The sequence below is a fragment of the Mastigoproctus giganteus genome, chromosome 2 (genome assembly GCF_048544385.1).
Source record: "Mastigoproctus giganteus isolate SK-2022 chromosome 2, ASM4854438v1, whole genome shotgun sequence".
In the NCBI taxonomy this organism is placed as follows: Eukaryota; Metazoa; Arthropoda; class Arachnida; order Uropygi; family Thelyphonidae; genus Mastigoproctus; species Mastigoproctus giganteus.
Genome location: NC_143576.1, coordinates 97443977 through 97468311, shown reverse-complemented (window position 1 = coordinate 97468311; position 24335 = coordinate 97443977). Strand labels below are relative to the sequence as shown.

The 24335-nt window shown below is 36.9% G+C and overlaps 1 protein-coding gene across 2 annotated transcripts in view; it reads right to left on the bottom strand.

Moving 5' to 3' along the window:
- The window catches only part of raptor (regulatory associated protein of MTOR complex 1), a 638589-nt gene that overhangs the window by 379725 nt on the left and 234529 nt on the right, over window positions 1-24335 (bottom strand). For both annotated transcript variants that reach the window (XM_090389485.1, XM_090389491.1), the window contains exons 13-14: window positions 17451-17516; window positions 1448-1639 (exon numbers count right to left, since the gene is read on the bottom strand). In XM_090389485.1, coding sequence (XP_090245611.1) covers window positions 1448-1639; window positions 17451-17516 — 258 coding nt within the window. The remainder of the gene's footprint in view (window positions 1-1447; window positions 1640-17450; window positions 17517-24335) is intronic.

The following is a 24335-nucleotide window of genomic DNA, read 5'->3' as shown; positions in this document are numbered from 1 at the left end:
TATTGAGCATAACAGAGAACATGGCCCAGAGTAATATTGAAGATGGAACACCAATTTTAAATTTTAACTTTAAATTTAAATGTTAAAATTTAGTGATGCAACACGTTCTGATCCACCTTTGTGGTTGGTTATCCAAATTGGTTATCTTATAGTGCCAATTCAGTTTTCAAATTAAATGCAAAGATGCCAAAATAACCAGCAAAGTTCTCTATTTAAAGGACCCCATCATAAATAATTATCAGCCATCTTACACAAAATGGCACAAAAGTTTCTCATACTCCTCAATGGAACTACTGAATAGCAGTTGAGAAAAGAAAGATCCTGAAACTTTGCCCACCCAGTTACTATGCTTCACTCGCAACACCTGCATATCTATAGAATAATGCAAGACAGCAAGAACAGAAAAATTTTCAAAAATAATAGATGGCTATCCTTCAATTTCCAGATCCTTCTCCCCACCAAAAAACCCATATTCCACAAACCCTGCCTCCCTAAATACCACACTACTCTCTTTCTTAACCTCTCCACTTCAATCCTGCACACTCCATTACTACTTCCACAACTACAACTGGACTTTTTCACAATCAAAAATTAAAAGAGAGAGAGAGATAAAGCTGCAGTTTGAGCAAATACCAAAAATAACTCCCAATTCTTAATATTTTGGCACATTTGGCCAGCTCTGTCCAAAACTTGAACAAGAATGTATGTTCAAACCTAACACTGGAGGAACAAAAAGTGCTGAAAGCTCTCAAAGAAGATAAAAACATTCATATCAGCAAGTTGGACAAAAGCTGGGGAATAGGAATGGCACAAATTATGATAGTAGGATGAACCTACTCATGAATAACAAAATTTATATTCAGTTAGAAACAAACCCTACAAAAAGCCTCTAAGAACAAATTCATCAATGAACTTTTGTATACGATCAATGAGAATAAAAAAATGAATGAATCCAAATAACTGATGTATGTACGATCTTTGTCTTCATAAAAACACACAAAGGACAACTTTCTATTACACCCATTGTAAGCAGTAGAAAGCACCCAAGGCAACTTGCAAAATGGCTAATACAGATTTTGTCCAACTATTTGCTAAAAACATTTATTCAAAGTTCACTAACTTTCCACTGGAGGAAGCTGTAGCATGCATAGCCAGAAACAAACCCCCACATCAATATTGGCAATCTCCCCTCCAAACCTCCTAACAGATGTCCTGAAAAAAATTGACCAAATCACAGTAGTTCGATCATATTTTAACAAGCACCAGGGGTTTTATTGCAAACAGTTAAAGAGCCTCAGTATGAGTAACACCCCTACCCTACTTGTAGTAAAGATGTAGATCTCATAATCTCAAATTTTATTTATTATTAACAAAATTCTTTTTGTAATGTTTCATGAATAATTAAATAGACACAGCAGCAAATTAAGAATGTGTAAAACATGCTTACCTCAGGAACAGGATCAGTGAGAAGTGTATATAACTTTTCATGGGCACGGTCTCTAACTCCACACCAGCGTGCATCATCATAATTTGACCAAATAAGTCCAAGACAAAGAGCAAGCCAAAGTCTCAAACGAGAGCATGGATCATTTAGTTGTTCTAAACATACTGAAATCAAATTGCACTGGAGAGCTGCCTCCTGAAATAAAAAGGGCATCATTAAAATTTTTCAAGATCATTAAATCAGTAAGAATGTATAAGAAAAATTTGGAAATTACAAAGTCACTGCAATAAATTATATCTCACTATGGTTTACAATTATTTAATATCTCAGCTAACTAAAATTACTAACAATGCCAATCTCTGGTATCTGAAGACATTTATACATGAGATATCATAGATCAACTGGATATTTTTTTTTTATGAAAACCCCAAACACGAGAGGTATTAGAACCTATAGTCCCATGCATGGGTTGGAGGTTGAGAAGCCAAAAGAAAAAAAATTTATGCTATGAACACACTCAACCATATAAAAAAAAAAAAAATTCTCTATTTAGTTCTTATGATATAACAAGATTTAGGAAGTTTAACTCAGTGGCACCTGGTCTCAGAGAACTTCAGCAAAATATCCATTGCATGTTAATTACTGATTCAAGACTAGTGGAGCAAGCACACTCTATACCTCCTTAATTACACCCACAGCATAATTGAAGGGTGTTTTTATTTTTTTATGTGACTCAATCGATAAATACAATTATACTTGAAATTGTCTGACAGCCAAAATGCCACTGTTTATGTTACAATTTTTACATTCCCTTTATGGTGCTATTTTTGATTTCAGTACAATAAACAAATTAGGTTTCTTGCTGGATGGTTGGCCCTGCTATAGAAGTTAGGTACTCTATTTCTATGATTCATTATTATATGCAATGGTTTCTTTTCGCAATTATTTATTTATTTATTTGACAAAATATATTTAATATTTACTTTGTATAGTAAACATGTGTAGTAAGTAAACTTCAGTTGACTTACTACATACAGACTTGATGCAATGCACTAACTCCTATGTCTAGTAAGTGTTCCGTAATCTGAGGATGTTAGCCCTAAATTTTTATTGAGTTTTCAACTACTATACACTGTTTGGCATCTCTCCTATTGTGGAATTAATTTCTAAACTAGGTCGTCCGTCATTATACCACTGGTTACCTATCCACCCACCGATGAAGGGTCAAATAGCCCAGAAATGGCCGAATGGGTAGTGGTATCCACTGGAAATAAGTAAAAATTCTAATAATTAAAAATTTATAGTAAATAAATTTGATCTCATCAGAAGATCTCGTGAGAAGGAGAAGTTTGACTTCTGGTAGGGCTTACTAGTGTAACATCTTTGAGAAGGCTAAGACCCACCCACACCGGGAGTCTTAGCCCCTATGCTAGAAGAAGAAAAAAAAGGTGAAGAAATCAAAGGCTGATGCTAGGATATCAGATACATGGTGTCACACAGAGATAAGGAATGCAGAACTGGAATTTTCTACACAGAATAGAAGGGTGATGCTGTTAGTGAAAAAACATAGAATCTAAGGAAGTGCATCCAGTTTACATGGGTGAACAGTGCAGCTGAGTCAGATTGGTGTGACATAAGCACAGGGAAAACCAATTTGAGAGAAGGAGTGTGTTATTAGCCTAATGACTCTGATAAGTACAATGACCAAGTGTACAGAGAAATAGAGTGGGCCAGTAAATCAGATTGTCTTATAATAGACAATTTTAACTTCCCAGATAAAGACTAGAACTTGAGGGGTGGTTACTCACACACTAGCAAGACTTTTGTGGATTTATTGGATAATTGTTTTCTACGGCAGCATGTTCAAGAGTCAACTACAGGAAGTAGTACCCTTGATCTGATTATCACCAGTGATTCTTCATAACATTAAGAATCTGCAGAAACAGAAACCTCTAGTGGCAGTGATCACAGTGTACAGATGTGGGATTTACTTGAAGTAACTACCATCAGGGGTAAAGGGAAGGGTTTCTGATTTCATAAAAGTGACTACAGTGGTCTCAAACAGTTTTTTAAATTCTATACAGTGGGACCAACTGATGATGTTACCAACAGCAAATTCTAAATGGGAAGCATTCAAGGAATTAATCTTGGAAGTTAACAGGGTTTTCATACCAACTAAGAAATACTGTCCAAGATTTAGGCCTAAATGGATGTCAGATGACATAATGGGATTTGTGGCAGAGGGAAAAAAATGCATGGGATGCATATACAATTATCAGGAGACACAGATGCCTATGGTAGACATAAGATAGTCTGAAATCAAGTCACAAAGGATGTTAGGCAAGCAAAAGCAGATTACAAGAATCTTTGGCAAAGGATGCAAAGAAAAACCAGAAAAAGATTAAAGACTTTACTTAGGTAACCTCTAGAAGGAAAGGGATGAATCAGATTAGTCCACTTGATATCAACGGTTCAGTTGTTGATGAACATGCTGAGGTAGCTGACAAACCGAATGAGTATTTTGGATCTACATTAATGCATGAGAAAGTCTTTAGGTCAATGAAGGCCAGAAGCTTATAAAAAAACTCTGGCAAGGAGCTAAATCAATTTATAACTACTGAGATAAAAATGAACATACGAAAGACACCTTATATTGAAGGAAGCAGCAAAGGAAGCAAGCAAACCCTTAGCCATAATTATGAAAGTTTCCTTGGACTCAGGGGAGGTCCCCATGGACTAGAAATGTGCAAATGTGTCCCCAATTCACAGAAGGGGAATCAAAGTGTGACAAGAGTAATTACAGACAGGAAAATAATGGAGACACTGGTTAAAGGGGCGAGGTAGGACCATGTAGGCATGAGTGCAATTACAGTTCAGACACAGCATGGGTTTGTAAAGGGGAAGCCATGTCTGAGAAATTTGATTGGATACTATGATGTGGTCAGAAAGGAACTGTATGCAAAAAATAATTTTGATATTACATACCTGGATTTCAGGAAAGCTTTTGATACTGTTGCACATGGAAGACTACTGTACAAATTGGAGCAGTGTAGCACTAAGGGCAAGTTGCTACAATGGATAAAAGGATGGATGAGTGGAAGGAGACAGAGAATGGTTATCAATGGATACTGTTCTTCATGGACTAATGTGATTAGTGAAATCCCCCAGGGTTCGGTGTTGTGCCCATTGTTGTTTTCGGTATTTATCAATGATATTTATCAAGGTATATCAGGGTTAATGTCTAAGTTTGCAGATGATAAGATGTTTGGCAGGATTGTTAATGACAGTACGCTACTGCAACAGGATCTGGAAGAGTTGAGCAGATGGGCTGAGAGGTGACAACTGAAGTTTAACATTGACAAATGTAAAGTACTGCATATGGGTAGCAGTAATTCTCAGAGCAACGTACAACTGTACAGTATTACACTCAGGGTAGTGGAGAATGAAAAAGATCTGGGGTAATTGTGCAGTCAGATGTGAAGTATTCTGAGCAGCGCAGACAGGCTCAAAGAGTAGTTCATGGTGTCTGGTCAATGATATACAGGAATTTTGCTAGCAGGGATAAGGAGGTGATTGTCCCCTTGTATAAGGCAATGACCAGATCACACCTTGAGTACTGTTGTTTGTTGATGTTTTTTGGTTTTTAGGAGCATTAGCAACTAAGGCCATATTGCTCCGGGATACGCGGTGGTCATTCCCTGACCTTTCCGCATCTTCCGTATTTGGTGGCGATGGGCTCGAACCCCGGTCTAATCAAGAAGCGTGTGCTACACACTGCTGTTCCTTCCCACCTGGCTACGGAGGCGCCTTACCTTGAGTACTGCATAAAGATCTAGATTCCTCATCTTAGAAAGGATGTAGAGCTGCTGGAATGAGTACAGAGAAGGGCAACGAGATTAGTGAGTGAAACAAAGCATTGCTGTTACCAAGAAAGGCTTAGGTTCTGCAAATTGTGGCATCTGGAGACAAGGTACCTGTAAGGTGATCTAATTGAGGTGTATAAAGCCTTGAATGGTTTGAGCATGCTTGATGCTGATGGGATTCTTCCTCTTGCTCAAATTGCTTAAATGAGAGGACAAATTCAAATTTAGGAAAGACAACTGTAGAAAAGATGAATGCAAATTGGCTTCAGCTAGCAGGTAGTTGATAGTCAGAAGAAACTTCCATCTGTTGTAGTAGAGGTCAACTTAAATATGTTCAAGATAGAGCTAGACAAACATTTGGTGTGAATGGATGGATGAAATGGGAAAGTTGGTTTTGTTTTTTTTTTTTTTTTTTTTTCGCTGATGCTATATAAGGTTGCTTTCTTACATCATATGCCTCTACTAATGCTAAATACTCCTTTATTGGGAATTCATTACTTATTTCAAGCATAAACAAGTAAACATGGAACAAGAAAACATAGGCTGTGTTATGGAAACTAAGAATAAAAATAGGTGCATGTATACTTGCATGAACAAATGCTAGGAGTTTAATAAATAAATTTGATGAATTTGAGGTTCTGATCAAGACATCAAAGGCAGATAGTGTTGGGATATCAGAGACGTGGTGTCACACAAATATAAGGAATGCAGAATTGAAATTTGGGAAGTACAATGCGTACAGAACAGACAGACAGACAATACACAAAAGGAGGAAGGGTCAAGCTGTTATTTAAGAAAAACAAAATCTAAAGAAATGCTTCCAGTTGACATAGATAGAGAGTGCAATGTTGAGTCAGTTTGGTGTGTCATAAGCACTGGGAAAACAAAATTGAGAGAAGGAGTGTGTTATAGGCTTAATGACTCTGATGAGTACAACGAACGGTTGTATAGAGAAATAGAATGGGCCAGTAAATCAGATTGTTTTATAATGGGGATTTTAACTTCCCAGATATTGACTGGAACTTGTTTGTTGGTTGGTTGGTTGGTTGGTCACTCACACACCAGCAAGGCTTTTGTGGATTTATTGGATGATTGCTTTCTATAGTAGTATGTTCGAAAGGCAACCAAAGGGAGTAATACTCTTGGTCTGACTATCAACAACGATTATTCATGCACTAAGAAACTTCAGTTAAAGGAACCACTTGGTAAAGTTGATCACAGTGTACTGATTGCAATTTACTCAAAGATGTAACTACCATCAGGGAAGAAGGGAAGGGTTTTTGCTTTCATAAAGTGACTACAGTGGTCTCAGATAGTTTTTAAATTCTAACAGTGGGACCAACTGATGATGTTACCAACAGAAAATTCTAAATAGGAAGCATTCAAGAAATTAATCTTGGAAGCTACTAGGCTTTTCATACCAATTAAGAAATACTGTTCAAGGTTTAGGCTTAAATAGATGTCAGATGAAATAATTAGACTCGTGGCAGAGAAGAAAAATGCATGTGATGCATATAAGTTATTGGGAAAGTTATCGGCATAGGTGCCTGTGGTAGATATATATGAAATCAAGTCACAAAGGAGGTTAGCCAAGCAAAGCAGATTACAAGCAATCTTTGGCAAAGTATGCAAAGAAAAACAGTAAAGACTTGTTTACTAATGTAAACTGTAGAAGGAAGGAGATGAATCCGATTGGTCCACTTGATATTGATAGTTGATGATTCTGCTCAGGTAGCCGACACAAACTGAATGAGTATTTTGCATCTACATTCACACATGGGGAATTCTGTATGGAAGCTGAGGCCAGAAGCTTATCAAACTCTAACAGGGAGTTAAATGATTTTGTAGTAACAGAGAGCAAAGTGTAGGAGAAATTGAAGTTAAACATAAGGAAGGAACCTGGGATGGATAGAATCTATCCAGTTATATTAAAGGGACACAGCAAAGTAAGTAAGCATGCTCTTAGTCATCATTATGAGGACATTCTTGGACTCAGGGAAGGTCCTCATCAACTGCAGATGTGTTAAGGTATTCCCAATTCATGAAGGTTTATCAAAAGGTGACATGAGTAATGACAGACCTTTTAGTTTAACTTGTTCTGGGGAAAAATTGGAGTCACTTTTTAAAGAAGCAGTGTAGGCTCATCTACACAAGAATGCAGTTTTAGTTCAGACACAGCATAGGTTTGTTAAGGGGAACTCTTGTCTGACCAATCTGATCAGGAACTGGATGCAAAAAATAATTTTGATATCATATACATCAATTTTAGGAAAGCTTTTGATACTGTTGCACATGGAAAACTACTGTACAAGTTACAGCAGATGGCATTAAGAGCAAGTACATTAAGGGCTTTTTTTTTCCTTAAGGGCTGCTATGGATAAAAGGATGGTCGAATGGGAGAAGACAGAGAGTGGTAATAAATAGACTGCTCTTCACGAACTAATGTTATTAGTGGAGTTGCCCAGATGTCCATGTTCAGCCCATTGTTGTTTTCTATATTTATCAATGATATTGGTGAAGGTACAAAGGGTACTAGGAAAGTTTTGCAATACAGCTTTGTTTATTTAATTTCTTCAAAGTAATTTCCTCTACATTCACTACACCTCTCCATCCTCCGAAACCAATCTTTAAACCAGTTCTGCCAAGTTTCACTAGGGAGTAAAGCACACTCTTTGTCCCAAGCCCGTAGAAGGTCCTCATCACTGGAAAACCGCCTCCCTTTTAGCTTCATTTTCACATGCGGGAACAGTGCAAAGTCGCAGGGAGCAAGGTCTGGACTGTAGGGAGGGTGCTCGAGAAGTTTCAGTCCTGTCGTGGTCAAATATTCGGTGCAGGCTTTGGCGCGGTGAGCTGGAGCATTATCGTAATGGAGGTACCAAGTGTCCATTCTTGACTTTGGCCGCAGGTTCTTCATAGATCCAATGACTTTAGGCAGGCATTGTTCAGTATACCACTTAGCTGTGACTGTCTTCTGCGTGTCCAAAGCGACACGTTCCACAATTCCACTCGATTTGAAAAATACAGCTATCATTTTCTTCTTTACAGATCGGGATTTTCTGACAATTACGGGTGTGTCGTCATCATCAAAGACCCAAACTTTGTTTTGAGCCTTGGTCGGCAGATCCTAATAGTACAGCCAAGTCTCGTCACCTGTCACGATGTTGTTCACATACCGAGATTGTCCCTTATCAAACTTTTTTAACATCTCCCAGCACCAAGTCACACGTCGTGTCATCTGCTCTTCAGTCAGTTGATGCGGCACCCAGAGAGAACAAAGTTTCTTCACGTGCAAATGATCTTGCAGAATCGAACGAATTGCTGGTGCATTTAGGCCCAAAGTATCCTCTATCTGTTGGTAGGTCACTCGCCTGTTTTCGTCAAGCATTTTCCTCACAGCAGTAACGTTTTCCTCCGTAACTGACGTTCGTGGCCTTCCCGGCCTCTCAGAATCCTCCAGAGTGAAATTTCCCCTTTGGAATTCTCTATACCACCTGAATATCGTTGTACGATGTGGACAATCATCATCTAGTGCAAGAGTCATTTCTTCTAAGCACTGGTCTATGGTTAAACCACGCACGAAATTATACCGCAAAACTGTCCTTATCTCATTTCGAGACCACGATGCCATCGCAAGCACTTTACACTCTCACTACTAATGAATAACTGAGCCCAACGACTTGGTGCGGCGGCTACTATGCACGTATGAACATGTCTCAACATGCAGCAACAAGCAGCTTCCTGTGATTCATTGTTGCGTCATATTGCAAAACTTTCCTAGTACCCTTTGTATATCATGCTTAATCCAGTTTGCAGACGATAAAAAGGTTGGCAGGGTTGTGAATGGCATTAATGGCAGTGCACTACTGCAACAGGATTTAGAAAAGTTGGCTAGATGGGCTGAGAAGTGGCAACTGAAGATTAACATTGACAAATGCACAGTACTGCATATGGGTAGCTGTAACTCCGGAAGATGTACCAATTGTATGGTACTACACTTATGGTAGGAGAAAATGAAAAATACCTGACGGTAATCATGCAGTCAGATATGAATTTTTCAGAGCAGTGCAAACTAACTGCAAGAATGACTCATGTTGTCTTGTCAATGATATACAGGAATTTTGGTAGCAGGGATAATGAGGCCATTATCCCCTTGTACAAGGCAATAGTTCGGCCACACACACCTGGAGTACTGCATACAGCTCTGGAGGCCACATTTTGTGAAAGATGTTGAGCTGCTGGAATGAGTACAGAGACAGGCAACAAGATTAATAAGTGGAACAAAGCATTACTGTTACCAAGAAAGGCTTAAGTTCTGAAAATTGCAACACCTGCTAGGCACCTGCCGGGTGATCTGATTGAGGTGTATAAAGCCATGAATGGTTTGAGCAAGCTCAATGCTGATGTGATTTTATCTCTTGCTCAGATTCCGCATCTAAGGAGGCATAAATTCAAATTGATGAAAGACAGTTGTAGAATAGATATGCAGAAATTTGCCTTTAGCTTTTTTTTTTTGGCTGAGGATATGTAAGCTTGCTTTCTTGCATCACATGCCTCTACTAATACTAATGCTAATAACGTATACAGCAACTCATTGCAAAGGCATTCACAATATGAAATGTAAATAAAATATTGCCATGTAATTAGCTTCAGTTTACTTAGTATGTACAGACTTCATGCAATGCACTAAATTGTATGTAAGTGGAAAACATATTTTATGTTTAATTTGTTTTTCTACACTCAGCAGAATTAATAAGTTTTGTTTCATTTAAAGTCACCGAAATCCAAGTACAGTGGTGCCTCGCAATTCGAATATAATCCGTCGCCGAATTAGAGTCGAATTGCGGGTCAATATTTTCCATATAAGTTTATGGCAAATTGATTAATTCGTAGTCGGAGAGAAATACACAGTATTATTGAATTTACTATAGTCTGCCATATAACAAACGAAATTACAAAATACATAATGAGTACATACATTTCATTGAGCATTAGATGTTGGAAGGATCCTGTTCTACCCTTTCTCTTGTCAAGATCTGTTTCTGTCAGAAATTTTCATTGCTCCAGCAAACACCCTAGCACCTATAATCTTGTCTCTTTGTTGCCAAAAAGTTGCACGGTTGACATAGGGACGCCATACTCTTGAGCTACATCTCTAATTGTTCTACCTTTCTGCACTTTATTTATAATTTCTTTCTTCTTTTCTATGCTCAACCAAGTGTGTTTCTTTCCTGAATTATTCTGCTGTTCACATCTCTTCGGACCCATTATCAAATTTCACTCAAAAAAAAAAAAAAAAAAAAAAACTGCCAAAGCACAAAATTTTTTACTTTATGAGAAATGCAGAATTATAAATTAGCACAAACAACTCGAGCAAACGTGAACTCTGACTATGATTATAAACGAGATAATGTTGTCTCATAACTGGGGAAGAATTGACGGCATACCTGTAGCTATCTTTGAGGGCGGCTAACGTAGCTGAATGATTGTAGGATCTATTCCCGCTTTATCTATCATTGGTTAAATGTTACTCCCGCTCTTTAATACCATTGGTTAAAATGTATGAAGCAACCATCACTATTTAGCGCTATTTAGTAATGTTAAACGCAGCAACGTAGTCCAGCAAAGAATTCTATCATGCAATATCATGTAGCGTAAGACTTCCCCTTAACAAATCCATACTGTCTGAATTATTACTGTAGTATTGTCCAGATGGTCCTACAATGCTTCTTTAACCAGTGACTCCATTATTTTCCCTGGAACAGAAGTTAAACTAACAGTTCTGTAATTATTTGAGTGAATTGGGGATGCATTTGCACATCTCCAGTCTGTGGAGGCCCTACCTTGAGTCCAAGTACATCCTCATAATTATGGCTGAGGATTAGCTTCCTTCCTTTGCTGCCTCCTTTAATATAACTGGATAAATCCAATCCACCCCAGGTGCTTTTCTTATGTTTAATTTTAACAATTTCTCCTCACATTTCTCTCAGTTCTTACAAAATCATTAAGCTCCCCGTTATAGTTTAATAAACTTCTGTGCTCCACTTCCGTACAGAATTCCTCATGTGTGTAAATGTATATGCAAAATACTCATTTGGTTTGTTAGCTATCTGAGCAGGATCATCAACAGTTGAACCATCGATATCAAGTAGACCAACCTGATTCATTCCCTTCATTCTAGAGTTTACATAAGTAAAGAAGTCTACTGTTTTTCTTTGCATCCTTTGCCAATGATTTCTCGTAATCTGCCTTCGCCTGCCTAATCTCCTTCATGACTCGATTACAGACTATCTTATATCTAGCATAGTCTTCTGTGTCACCTGATAATTTATATGCATCCAATGCATTTTTCTTCTCTGCCACAAGTCTCATTAGTTCATCTGAAATCCATTTAGGGCTAAATCTTGAACGCTATTTCTTAGTTGGTATCAAAAGCCTAGCAGCTTCCAAGATTCAAAATCCTTGAATGCTTCTCATTTAGAATTTGCTGTTGGTAACATCATCAGTTGGTCCCACTGTATAGAATTTAAAAAACTGTTAGAGACCACTGTAGTCACCTTTACGAAAGCAAAAATCCTTCCCTTTTCAACTGAGGAAGTAATCACCTGATGGTAGTTATTTCCTCAAGTAAATTTCACATCCTTGTGACCAAGCCACAAGTTCCAGTCAATATCTGGGAAGTTAAAATCTGCCATTAAAAGACATTCTGATTTACTGGCCCACTATTTCTCTGTACAAGTCTTAACGGCACTCATCAGAGTCAATAGGCCTATAACACGCTCCTACTCTCATTTTTGCTTTTCCAGTGTTACACCAAACTGACTCCACATTGCACTGTCCATCTATGTCAACTGGGTGCACCTCCTACTCTAAATGTCATTAGTGACAACAGGTACAACAATATTACCCTTTGTGTCCTTAAAAGATATCTGCTCTACAACATCATCAACTTTTGCCCCTGGCAGACATACCCTGGCCCTATTCCACCTATACTTTTTGCACAATATATTACTTGTTTCCCTGACAATAGAGCCAGCGAGACAAGTAATCTGCCTGAAAGAAGCAGGAATGCTTCAAGGAATCTGCCTTGAAGATTACCACTGTGTTGCCCAATGCACAAGAATGAGCTCTGGCATTGAGTTCGGCAGCTGAGAGCTTAATGGGCCATTTTAATTCCTTTGTGGTTTTTTTTTATTCATGTAATATACTAATTTTAATAAAGAAGACCTTATTTCTTCAGTTTTGCTATTTGTTTTAATGAATTAACTTTGATATCCACTGCAATTCTTGATATTGTAATATCTGCAACAAATATAATGTCAAGAATATCAGCTCTTGACACTGTGCCTTAGATATAGGGTATAATTTTGGAAATCCCACCTCCTTCCCTGCTCCATAAATTCTGCGGTTCTAAGCAGCCATCCTCACTCATGCTAAAATCTGCAATTTTTTTCCCCCCTCTAACAGTCAGTTAGGGCACAGATCATAGTGCTAAAATTTATCTTGTTTTTCTTTTATTTTAGGGAATCTGCCTTCAATGACCAGAAGCACAGCTTGGTTCAGTTCAGTCAAATAGTATTAAGATTATAAGGTAGTTTTAATTGGGATATTGTCAATGTCCTAGCTTGGAACTTGCCTTATTTTGATAAGGCCTTTTCATGGAAATAACTTAAGTTCAATTTTTTTTTTCCAAATGTTTTGCCACTTTAATAATCTAGTGAGACACACTGGTGTATCCCAATAATTCAAAAAAAAAAAAAGAAACAACAACATGATTACTACACAAGGGTTGTGATAAATGGCTATTCCTCAGATTGGGTTGATGTAAGAAGTGGGGTTCCCCAAGGATCAGTCTTAGGACCACTGTTATTCTTAATTTTCATAAACGATCGATGAAGGGATAGAGGGTGTGATGTCTAAATTTGCAGATGATATTAAAATTGGCAGAGTAGTTAACGATCACTGTCAAGCTGAGCTTCTTCAGAGGGACCGAGATAGACTTCAGGAATGGTCAGAAAAATGGCAGCTATGCTTTAATCCAACAAAGTGTAAGGTATTACACCTGGGAAACAGTAATCCCAAAATAACTTATTCACTTGGTGGAGTTCAACTAAACCCAGTACTGGAGGAAAGGGACTTGGGTGTTACGATACTGTCAGATATGAAATTCTCTGAGCATTGTAAACAGGTTGCAAGGAAGGCCCATGGTGTCCTATCGATGATCTATTGAACTTTTGCAAGTAGAGATAGGGACGTGATAATCCCATTACATAAGGCTTTAGACCACACTTGGAATACTGTGTTCAAGTATGGAGACCGCACCTAAAGAAAGACATCGAGCTTCTTGAAAGGGTGCAAAGACGGGTAACTCGCCTGGTGAGATCAGCAAAAGGGCGTCCATATGAAGAAAGACTTTGAATATGTGGATTGCAGAGTTTGGAAACTAGACACCTTAGAGGAGTTTGATTGAGGTGTTTAAGGCTCTGAGAGGCATCAGTAAAATGAATGAGGACGAAATTTTCAAGATTATAAATGATGCTAGAACTAGGGGACATAAATTCAAGTTACGGGGGGAAATGTTTAGATTGGACTGCAGAAAGTTTTTTTAGCCAGCGAGTTATAAATTACTGGAATAAGTTACCTACATGGTGGTAGAGGCTGACAGTTTGAGGAAATTCAAAGGTCATCTGGATAGTATCTTCGGGTGAGGGAAGCGCATAGGATGATAGGTTTAATTTCCTTTTCTTTTATTAATTATTATATATTTTTTTTTTTTCCTTTTTTTATCATTGTTTTATTCAGGTTTTTTTTTTTTTTTTTTTTGGCTGGTGCAGCATAAGCCATAGACTTTCTTGCACTATGCGGCCATTACTAATACTAATACAACTGCAGTGCTTGGTAAGGAAGTGGTTTGACTTGCTTTCATAGCCAGTGTGTGTTCACATACCAATTTATATGAGCAGAAAAACAAGAGCAGGGGGAAATGTTGCACCATGTCTGAATGAAATCATTTAACTATAGTCCCAAATGAAGAAGCCTAAAGAATTCCTCTAGTCACAGATAGGATTAAACCCAGACCTCTCCAGAAGAATGGCAGGCAGCAACGTATCATGTTGATGAAGCTGTCACAGAAGACAAAAATTAAAATATCTATTAAAATGTGAATACAGATTTTAGTGTTTCTTAAGTATTGTCGTCTTAAATTTGCATCATTCCTTTTTTTTTTTTTTTTTTTTTTTTTAATTAGATAGGTATAGTCATAAAAAAATTTTATGACTCAATAATGGTTGTGCAAAAAAGTGTGCCCTATGCCCAAGCCTTTGTTGATTTTCCAAAGAGTCTCATTCACCTTAGATTTCACACCCCTCAGATTTGGATGTAAAGTGTTTAGAAAATATATTTTTTGGATTTTTAAAGCATCCCATTTTAAACCATTCCTTACTCCTTTTTCCCCTTGAAACGTCTGCTAAACAAATAAACAAATTTACCACACTGAGGAACTGTTGTATTTCTTGGAGTAAGAGACTACATTGAAATCACCATTTTTAGTTTAAAATGAAATAATTTTTAGTTATCTGTTTGAATGAGACACATGAAGATCAGTAGACCAGAGTTTAAAAAAAAATAAAATAAAAAATTATTTAGAGAAGTTTACATTATAGACAATAATAAATCATGACGACCAAAATTGTGAATTGTGGGGCCCAAAACTTAGTGGAAGTATCTCTTAACATATTTATGAGAGAAGAAAAAAAGAATTTGGTGATCACATTTAATAAAAAGATCGTTTATAAAAAAAAATTTAATAAAATCTTATTAATAACAATACTAATTTTCTCCCTGTGTGAAATTATTTGTGTAATAATCAGTTTCCAATAAAATGGAAACTTCTTACTGTAACAATAACAATGTGTTGGGAAATGGAAGATATGTGGTTACTGAAATCTTAAAAAATAAGAGAAAGGAACACATATAGCCCATGATAACAGTTCTGAAGTAAACATATTCTGCTAAATACCATATCATATCTATTTAACATCGGAAGCATTCCTGGATTCTATTTTGAATTCTGTCATCCAGCTTGAGAACCTGTGTTTCGTCATTGCTAATCCAGAAATGTTGCCAATATTAAGCAGATATATTATGGCGTATTATCATATAGCATTAGCAAAAAAAACCTTCCCGTTTCACCCATTCATTCACTTCAACAGTTTGTCTAGTTCGGCCTTGAAATTATTTAAGGTGTTAACTTCCATAATCACAAATGGAACTTTGTTCCAGCAATCAACCACGCACTGGCTAAAGGCAAATTCCTGCACATCTATTATATAACTGCCTTTCCTCAATTTGAATTTACGCCCCCTCAGGTGTGAAATCTGAGCGAGACAGAGAATCCTATCAGTATTGAGCTTGCGCAAACCATTCAAGGCCTTATACACCTCACAGGTGCCTAAGTCTCCAGATATTGAAATTTGCAGAACTTAAGCCTATCTTGGTAACAGCAACCCTTTGATCCACTCAATAATCTCGTTGCCCTTCTCTGTACTCATTCTAATAGCTCAACATCTTTCCTAAAATGAGGCTTCCAGACACGTATGCAGTACTCAAGCTGTGGCCTGACCATTGCCTTATACAACAGGATAATCACCTCCTTATCCCTGCTGGCAAAATTCTTATATATCATTGACAAGACCCCATGAGCTTATCTTGCAGCCTGTCTGCATGCTCAGAAAACTTCATATCTGACTGCACAATTACCCCAGGTCTTTTTCATTCTCCACTACCCTGAGCGTAGTACTGTATAGTTGGTATGTTGCTCTGAGAATTACCGTTATCCATATGCAGTACTTTGCATTTGTCAATGTTAAACTTCAGTTTCCACCTCTCAGCCCATCTGCTCAACTTTTCTAGATCCTGTTGCAGTAGCATACCATCCTTACTGTCATTAACAAACCTACCAACCTTTGTATGGTCTGCAAACTTGGACATCAAGCCTGATATACCTTCATCAATATCATTTAAAAATACAGAAAACAACAATGGACCCAACATGGACTCTTGGGGAACTCCACTAATGACATTAGTCCACAAAAAGCAGTGTCCATTGATTACTACTCTGTTTTCTCCCACTCAACCATCCTTTTATCCACTGTAGCAACTTGCCCTTAATGCCATACTGCTCCAACTTGAACAGTAGTCTTCCATGTGCAACAGTATCAAATGCTTTCCTAAAATCCAAGTATAAGATATCAAAATTATTTTTTGCATCCAGTTCCTCTGTAACCACATCATAGTATAAAATAAATTGGCGAGACAAGACTTCCCCTTAACAAACCCATGATGTGTCTGAATTATTACTGCAATCTTGTCTAGATGATCCTGCAATGCTTCTTTAACCAGTGACTCTATTATTTTCTCTGGAACATAAGTTTAACAGGTCTGTAATTACTTGTGTCCCCTTTGTGAATTGGAGATACATTTGCACATCTGCAGTCCATGAAGTCCAATAATGCCCTCATAATCATAGCTAAGGACCTGCTTACTTCCTCCAATTCCCTACAGAATTCCTCATGTGTGAATGTAGATGCAATATTTACCCCCAGGGACTCATATCTGGTGAGTATGGGCTTGGCACACCCAGGGTCCTGAGCCGAATATCATCATCCTTCTCTTTTTTGGTGATTCCTTTCTACTTCTGACTCTCTCTCTCTCTCTCTCTCTCTCTCTCTCTCTCTCTCTCTCTCTCTCTCTCTCTCTCATAAGCCTCAGGCTTCCTTGCACCATATGGCTAATAATAATAATACAAATTCAGTTTGTCAGCTACCTGAGCAGAATCATCATCAATCGAACAGTTGATATCAAGTGAAGCAATCTGATTCATCACCTTCTTTCTAGAATTGGTACACTATGTAATTCACATAGCCCAATAAATTTACTATATAACTATTCTCAGAGTTAATTAGTGCTTCTTTCTCTCATTATTTATTAATATTCCATAATATGAAAAGTACTTAAGAATAGGGGTACTTGCTTTTATTTACAAGTGAGCTTTCTTTTCATATGAATATGTAAAGTTATGCAGGCACCCTCATTCTGAGTAGTTAATTACTAAAAAATTAAAAATAATTTTGGCATTATTTACTCACTTGTCCATTGGGATGATTATGCACAATGCAAGCCATAACAAATGCTGCCATACTGCGATGCTCAGCCTAGAAAACAGACACTCAAGGTAAAAAAAAATATCAGCAATATATTTTTACAACTAACTGTTTGCTAAGATAGTTTGCTAACATTTAAATAGCTCATTATATGTTGAAGTCAAGGTAGACTTTGAATTTATGTAAAACTGCCACTTAGAATTTATGTAAAAAAAAAAAAAAAAAAGTGACTGAGAAATGAGTGGCACTGTTAGAGAAATTCAGCAGAAGTACATTCAAGGAAGTGCTGTGTAAAAATTATGGCATAATTAATTGACTATAACAGAACATTTTTATTTTTAATGTATTGTACAATAAAATGTTCCATGTACTCTATCTTTCTCTTGATGTGTGATACTATTGTATGCTATAAGTTGCAGTACAGATATTCAGTTGTTTTTTTTTTTTTTTTTATAGAACAATAATACAATCAATAAATATCCTATGACCTGGCAAGTATCAAGTCCTAAAGCGGCCAGATTTTGTAAGTTCAACTGTACATTGAGAATAAAAAATTATTTGCCATCCAAATATTCCTTGAAAAATTAAGAATGCCAAAGTTTGGCATTTTTTATATTTTTACCATGAGATAACAGTATCCCTTGGTAAACATATAACACTTAATTTTTCATTAGATAATATTTTTCTCTGGCACAATAAATAAAAATACTGATATTTAAGGGAGAATCTATTTATCCTATGAAGTTTGAAAGGTTTATGATTATGCTTTGATACAATGACATTTAACAAGTTCAATCATTAACCAAAAAAACTTAGAGGCTAATAAAAAAAAAATTGCACAATTTTATTTTAATCTTTAATGGTAAATTACTAAAATATTAGAACTGCTTTTAATATTATTTTGGCATATCCATTCTCTGCTCTTTACTTAATAAGCAAATATCTGCCAACCTATGAGTTTTGGAAATTTGATTTTGAGAAAAAAGAAGGGGAATTAAATATCACAGATAACTTGCACTGAGTGACCACACCTGTCCACTTCACGAAATGGAAAATTCCCTCAATAAGAATGTCAAGTTTTAATATCATGTGATACAAACAGGTGGAAAGATATATAGGTATACAGCAGGTGAGAAATTCAGTGTGAGAATGGGCACAATGAAAGATTTGAGCAACTTTGAACACTGGCTACCATGCCACGTTCAGTGTAACTGAATCTTGTGTGTTTACATTATGGACAGTGGAGGTTTGGAAAAATGCTGTCTACTCTGAAAACTCCTGTTTCCTGATATTTCGCACTGATAGGAGATCAAGTATGAGTAACTAGGAAACTACAACCCTGCTGGGATTTTCACATATGACTGTGTTTTGGTTGTAGTAGTAGTGGCATGTGATGCAAGAAAGCATGTGTATGAGCTTATGCAGCATCAGCCAAAAAAAAAAAAAAAAAAATCACACCATTCCCTCCAAATGCCTGTCCAGTTCCTCCTTAAATTTATTTAACCTATCAACTTCCACAACGACAGATGGAAGTTTGTTCCAGCAATTAACCACCCGCTAGCTAAAGGCAAATTTCCGCACATCTATTCTACATCTGTCTTTTCTTAATTTGAATTTATTCCCCCTTAGGTTCGTAATCTGAACAAGTGGAAGGATCCCATCAGAATTCAGCATGCTCAACCCATTGAAGGCCTTATACACCTCAATCAGATCACTGTGCAGGTGCCTAGTCTCCAGCCACTGCAATTTGCAGAACTTAAGCCTCTCTTGGTAAGAGGAGCCCTTCATTCCCCTCACCAATCTTGTTGCCCTTCTCTGTACACGCTCAAGTAAATCTACATCCTTCCTAAAATGAGGCCTCCAGACCTGTACGCAGTACTCAAGGCGTGGCCTGACCATTGCCTTATACAGAGGGATAACAACACCTTTTCCCTGCTAGCAAAATTCCTATATATCATTGACAAAACCCCATGACCTGCACTGGCAGCCTGTCTGCATTGCTCAGAAAACTTCATATCTGCCTGACAATTACTCCCAGGTCTTTTTCATTTTCTACCACCTTAAGTGTAGTACCACACAGTTGGTACATTTCTCTGGGGTTACTTCTACCCATATGCAGTACTTTGCATTTGTCAAGGTTAAACTTCAGTTGCCACTTCTTAGCCCATCTGCCCAAATTATCTAGATCCTGTTGCAGTAGCACACTGCCATTACTGTCATTAACAACCCTGCCAACCTCTGTATCATCTGCAAACTTCAACATTAAGCCTGATATACCTTCATCAATATCACTGATAAATATACAAAACAACAGTGGACCCAACACCGAACCCTGTGGGACTCCACTAATAACATTAGTCCACGAAGAGCAGCACCCACTGATTACCACCCTCTGTCTTCTCTCACTTAACCATTCTTTTATCCATTGTAGCAACTTACCCTTAATACCATTCTGCTCCAATTTGTACAATAGTCTTTCATGCACAACAGCGTCAAAAGCTTTCCTGAAATCCAAATATATGATATCAAGATTATTTTTTGCATCCAGTTCCTTTGTAACCACATCATAATATCCTATCAAATTTGTCAGACAAGACTTTCCCTTAACAAACCCATGCTGTGAATGAATTATTGCTGCAGTCTTGTCTAGATGATCCTGCAATGCATCTTTAACCAGTGACTCCATTATTTTACCCGGAACAGAAGTTAAACTAACTGGTCTGTAATTACTCGTGTCACCCTTATATCCCCCTTTGTGAACTGGGGATACATTTGCACATCTCCAGTCTGTGGGAACCTCCCCTGAGTCCAAGTATGCTCTCATAATTATGGCTAAGGGTTTTCTTAGTTGCTTTGCCGCCTCCTTTAATATAACTGGATAGATCCATCCACCCCAGGTGCTTTTCTTATGTTTAACTTCAACAATTTCTCCTCCACTTTGCTCTCAGTTATTACAAAATCATTAAGTATCCTGATACAATTTGATAACCTTCTGCCATTTTCAAGGTCTTTGAGATTGTTCCAATAACCAAATAATATGCAGCCAATGGCGATCCTGTAGATTGAAATGGCTCATAGATGTGAGGTCAATGAAAGGCTTAAGTCAGTCAAACAACCCAGTGCAATAGTGGTAAGGAAAGAGGCATTTCAAAACGCAAAACTTGTCATACCTTGTCGTGGATAGGGATATCATATTAAAGCCAGCACCCCAGGCAGACTCCACTCCTGTCAACAAAAAACAAGAAGGTACAATTACAGTGGACTCAGAAACACCAACATCAGACAGTGGAGGATTGGAAAAATGCTGTCTGCTCTGACAACTCCTGTTCCCTGATATTTCACACTGATAGGGCAACAAGAATATGACAAAAAAATTTTGAGTCCTTGGACCCATCTTCCAGGTGCCAGCAATGCAGGTTGGTGATGGTGACAGTGTAATAGTGTGTGAAGTGTTTTTGTGGTCTCCACTGGGCTCCTGAATAATAGAGGAAAACAGTTTTTTTTTTTTTTTTTGGATGTCAATTTATTTGAAAATTGTTTACAACCAGGCACATCCTTTCATGGCTGGAGAAAATCCATCTGTGAAGGTTCTTCCTACAGAATAATACACCATATCACAAGTCCAGAATTGTAATACTGGACTTGTGACATGGTGCATAGCATTCACTCTCATGTTCCTGGTTCCAAGGACATAGGTGAATGCAGCCTACTGTGGTGGCCTCCACACTGATCAGATCTCAATCCATTGAGCAACTATGGCATGAGGTGAGGCAAACTCTTTGTAGCAGAGGTCCACAACCAGAGATTTTCAAGAACTGTGCGACTCAATAGAGTCAATATGGGCCACCATTCTTGTAGATTGAAATCTACAAGAATCTATTTGAAAACTACACCTTGTAGATTTCATGATACAACAAATCCAGGATGCTCTGAAGGGCTAAATGGAGATCTCCTTACTATTAGGTAGGTGTATCTAACAAAGTAGCTACTCAATATATGCATTTTATATTAAGATAGAGCCAGATGACTATTCAGCATTAGTGTAATTTGAATTTCAGTGCACTTTTAATGTATCTTCATTATAGTGCATTTTGTAAATCTGTGATTCTTCTGTCTATAGATTTCTATAGATTTACAGAAATCCCCCTTCCCCTTCAGAAACATTGAGTCAACCATTCTGAAGAGGGTGGCGGTTCCATTGTTTATGGTCTAGCTGTCTAGATTTCACTGTCAAGAGCATTTCCAAAGTTTCATCAGAAATCGAATATCTGAACTGAATTTTTAAATTTTTTTTCACCTAGATGAACATTCTCTAACGTTCAGCACTACTATGAAGAACTGTTAAAATGGCAAGCATGATTTGAGATAATTTGCTATACAGGTAGTTCCCACTTTACGAGTCCCCCCCCCCAAGTATCAACAAAATTGAAAATATGAACATTAATTGCAAAAAATGAAGGTTAAACATTCGTGAATATTGCATTTCAAACCATGCGCGCAGTTATACTATACAATACAATGCAGTGCAATACAATACAATGTACCCTGCTTTACGATATTAATCCATTCCAGAGACACCATCGTATTGTGAAAATGTTGTAATGTTAACCCAATAACACACTAAATATGGTTTTTTTTTTTTTTTTTTTTTTTTGTAATTCATTCCATGACATCGGAAGTTGAAATTTTTGCTATATAATTTTCTAAAATGTCATTTTTATAGTGTAAAAGCATTAGTTACCAATTCAAATCATTAAAATGCACTACACTTTCATCGCTATCATATGTTCTGTTATAAGAACCAATTTTGAACGGCTTTGTGATATTTTTCTAAGGCACATTTCTGGAGGTCACAACTATAAAACAATAAAAACAATTTGCACTTTCCAGTTTTTTGGGCTTTTCTGTTAGTGCAATCAATTATAAATGGGTAGTAAACTCGATGTTATTGTATTCGTGAAAATACCGATAACTGAAATTGTGTGATTTTTTATGTTATTATGGTGAAATGTGTTTCCCCTTTACTGAAATCTTCAATCGTATAAAAAACATAAATAAATTTCAGAACCTTCTCTTCATTGCTTTTTTTTTTTTTTTTAAAGCTTCATAAACTTGTTACTCCACGCAAATCGTGTTAGTTGCAATTTGTGCGTTCCATTAAATTCTTATGCATGTTATTGAAATTTAAAAAGAAAAGAGAAGATTATCTTGGAAATAAATGCCACTTGAAAAATAATTTCTGAAGAAGACGACTCCTTGTGCAACAAACTAATGAGTGCCAAGCCAATAATGTGTGTGCGTGCATTTAGTCGATGATGATGGTGAAGACCATCATCATAACTTACAGATGTTAAAGAATAAACATTCTTTAACATCTGTAAGTTATTAATAATTTCTCTATTATTATAATTTGTTTGATTTTATAGTCTACATTTTCATTTCTTTGGATAAATCAATCATTGTTTAAACAAACTAATTACCTAACTAATTTCATTGTTAATAACGTAACCCCTATTTTTAACATTATGTCTATGGGAAATAAATTCCCTCTTTACGAGTTTTCGGTTTATGAGTTCAAGCTAGGAATGAATTAACTTGTAAAGTCGGGAACTACCTGTATTTCAAATTTTCTTCCGCACTTGTCAGTTCCCCAACCTAGGACTACAGTATATCAGTTTTCAGTCCTTTGTAATACCATCCTGTAAGTCTTACACTAAAATTAACAGAATTTATAAAACAAAACCTCTATTGCTCCATCAACTTCTTTATTTTCAATAATTCCAAGTATGGAACACTTGCATACAAAAAAAAATTTCAAATCTGAAAATAGCCAATTTCATCAATTGGCTATCAACTGAAAGAATATCATCTTCCAGTGGGAAGATGATATTCTTTTAGAATCTCCATGAACTTAGCAGTACAGTCAGTCCTCGTATAGCACGATACTATAGGTTTTGATACCTTTCGTGTTTGGGGTTTTCATAAAAAAAAAAAAAAAAAAATTTCATTTTTTCTCTATCGACAGAGGCAGACTGGCCATAAGCCTTACCGGGGAAACCCCGGTGGGCCGGAGGTCAATGTGATTTTGGCCATAAACCATAGTATGAGGCCACTATAAATTTTTCCGGGTAAGAATTTTTGACCCAGTCCGCCTCTGTTTATCGATATTGCTTTTCTTTTTCTCTCTGAATCAGCAGTGTCTTCACCAGGACGCTTCCTTTTAAGTATTTTACTCATTTTTAGGGAATAAAGCACAATTACAAACCGAGGAGGCCCGCTTGATACACATAAACAAAGCTGCATGCGTGTAGCAACTGAATAAACAACACCGTAAAGGCTGAGATACTATTAACACCTCACATTTTACTAAAGCACATTTCTAGGGGTTACTGTCATAAAACAATAAAAACAATTTCCAGGTGCATTTCTGCTAGAGGAATCTGTTATAAACTGGTAGTAAACTCGATCTAATTGCATTTGCAATAATACCGATAGCTGGAATTGTGTAGGTTTTTACCTTATTATGGTGAAATGTGTTTTCCCTTCACAGATATAAAACACATAAATACATTTTCAGAATCTACTCTTCATTCCTATCGTGTTGCGTTCGGTTGAGGTGATTCTGCGTTCGACTGCCATTTCTTGTAAACACAAAGGCAAATCATGCATAAGCGAATTCGATTTGTGTTATATAAGATATCGTTCCCCTATTTATAAATCGTGTATGATTGAATTCGTGTAATGTAAACGTGTTATACGAGGACTGACTGTACAACTGCACATAAATAAATCAGATTTAAATTTAGTCTCTTTAAGCAAATTTGTTTTAAGGAGCTATGTTTGGATTTTCAAACATTAAAATAATATTTA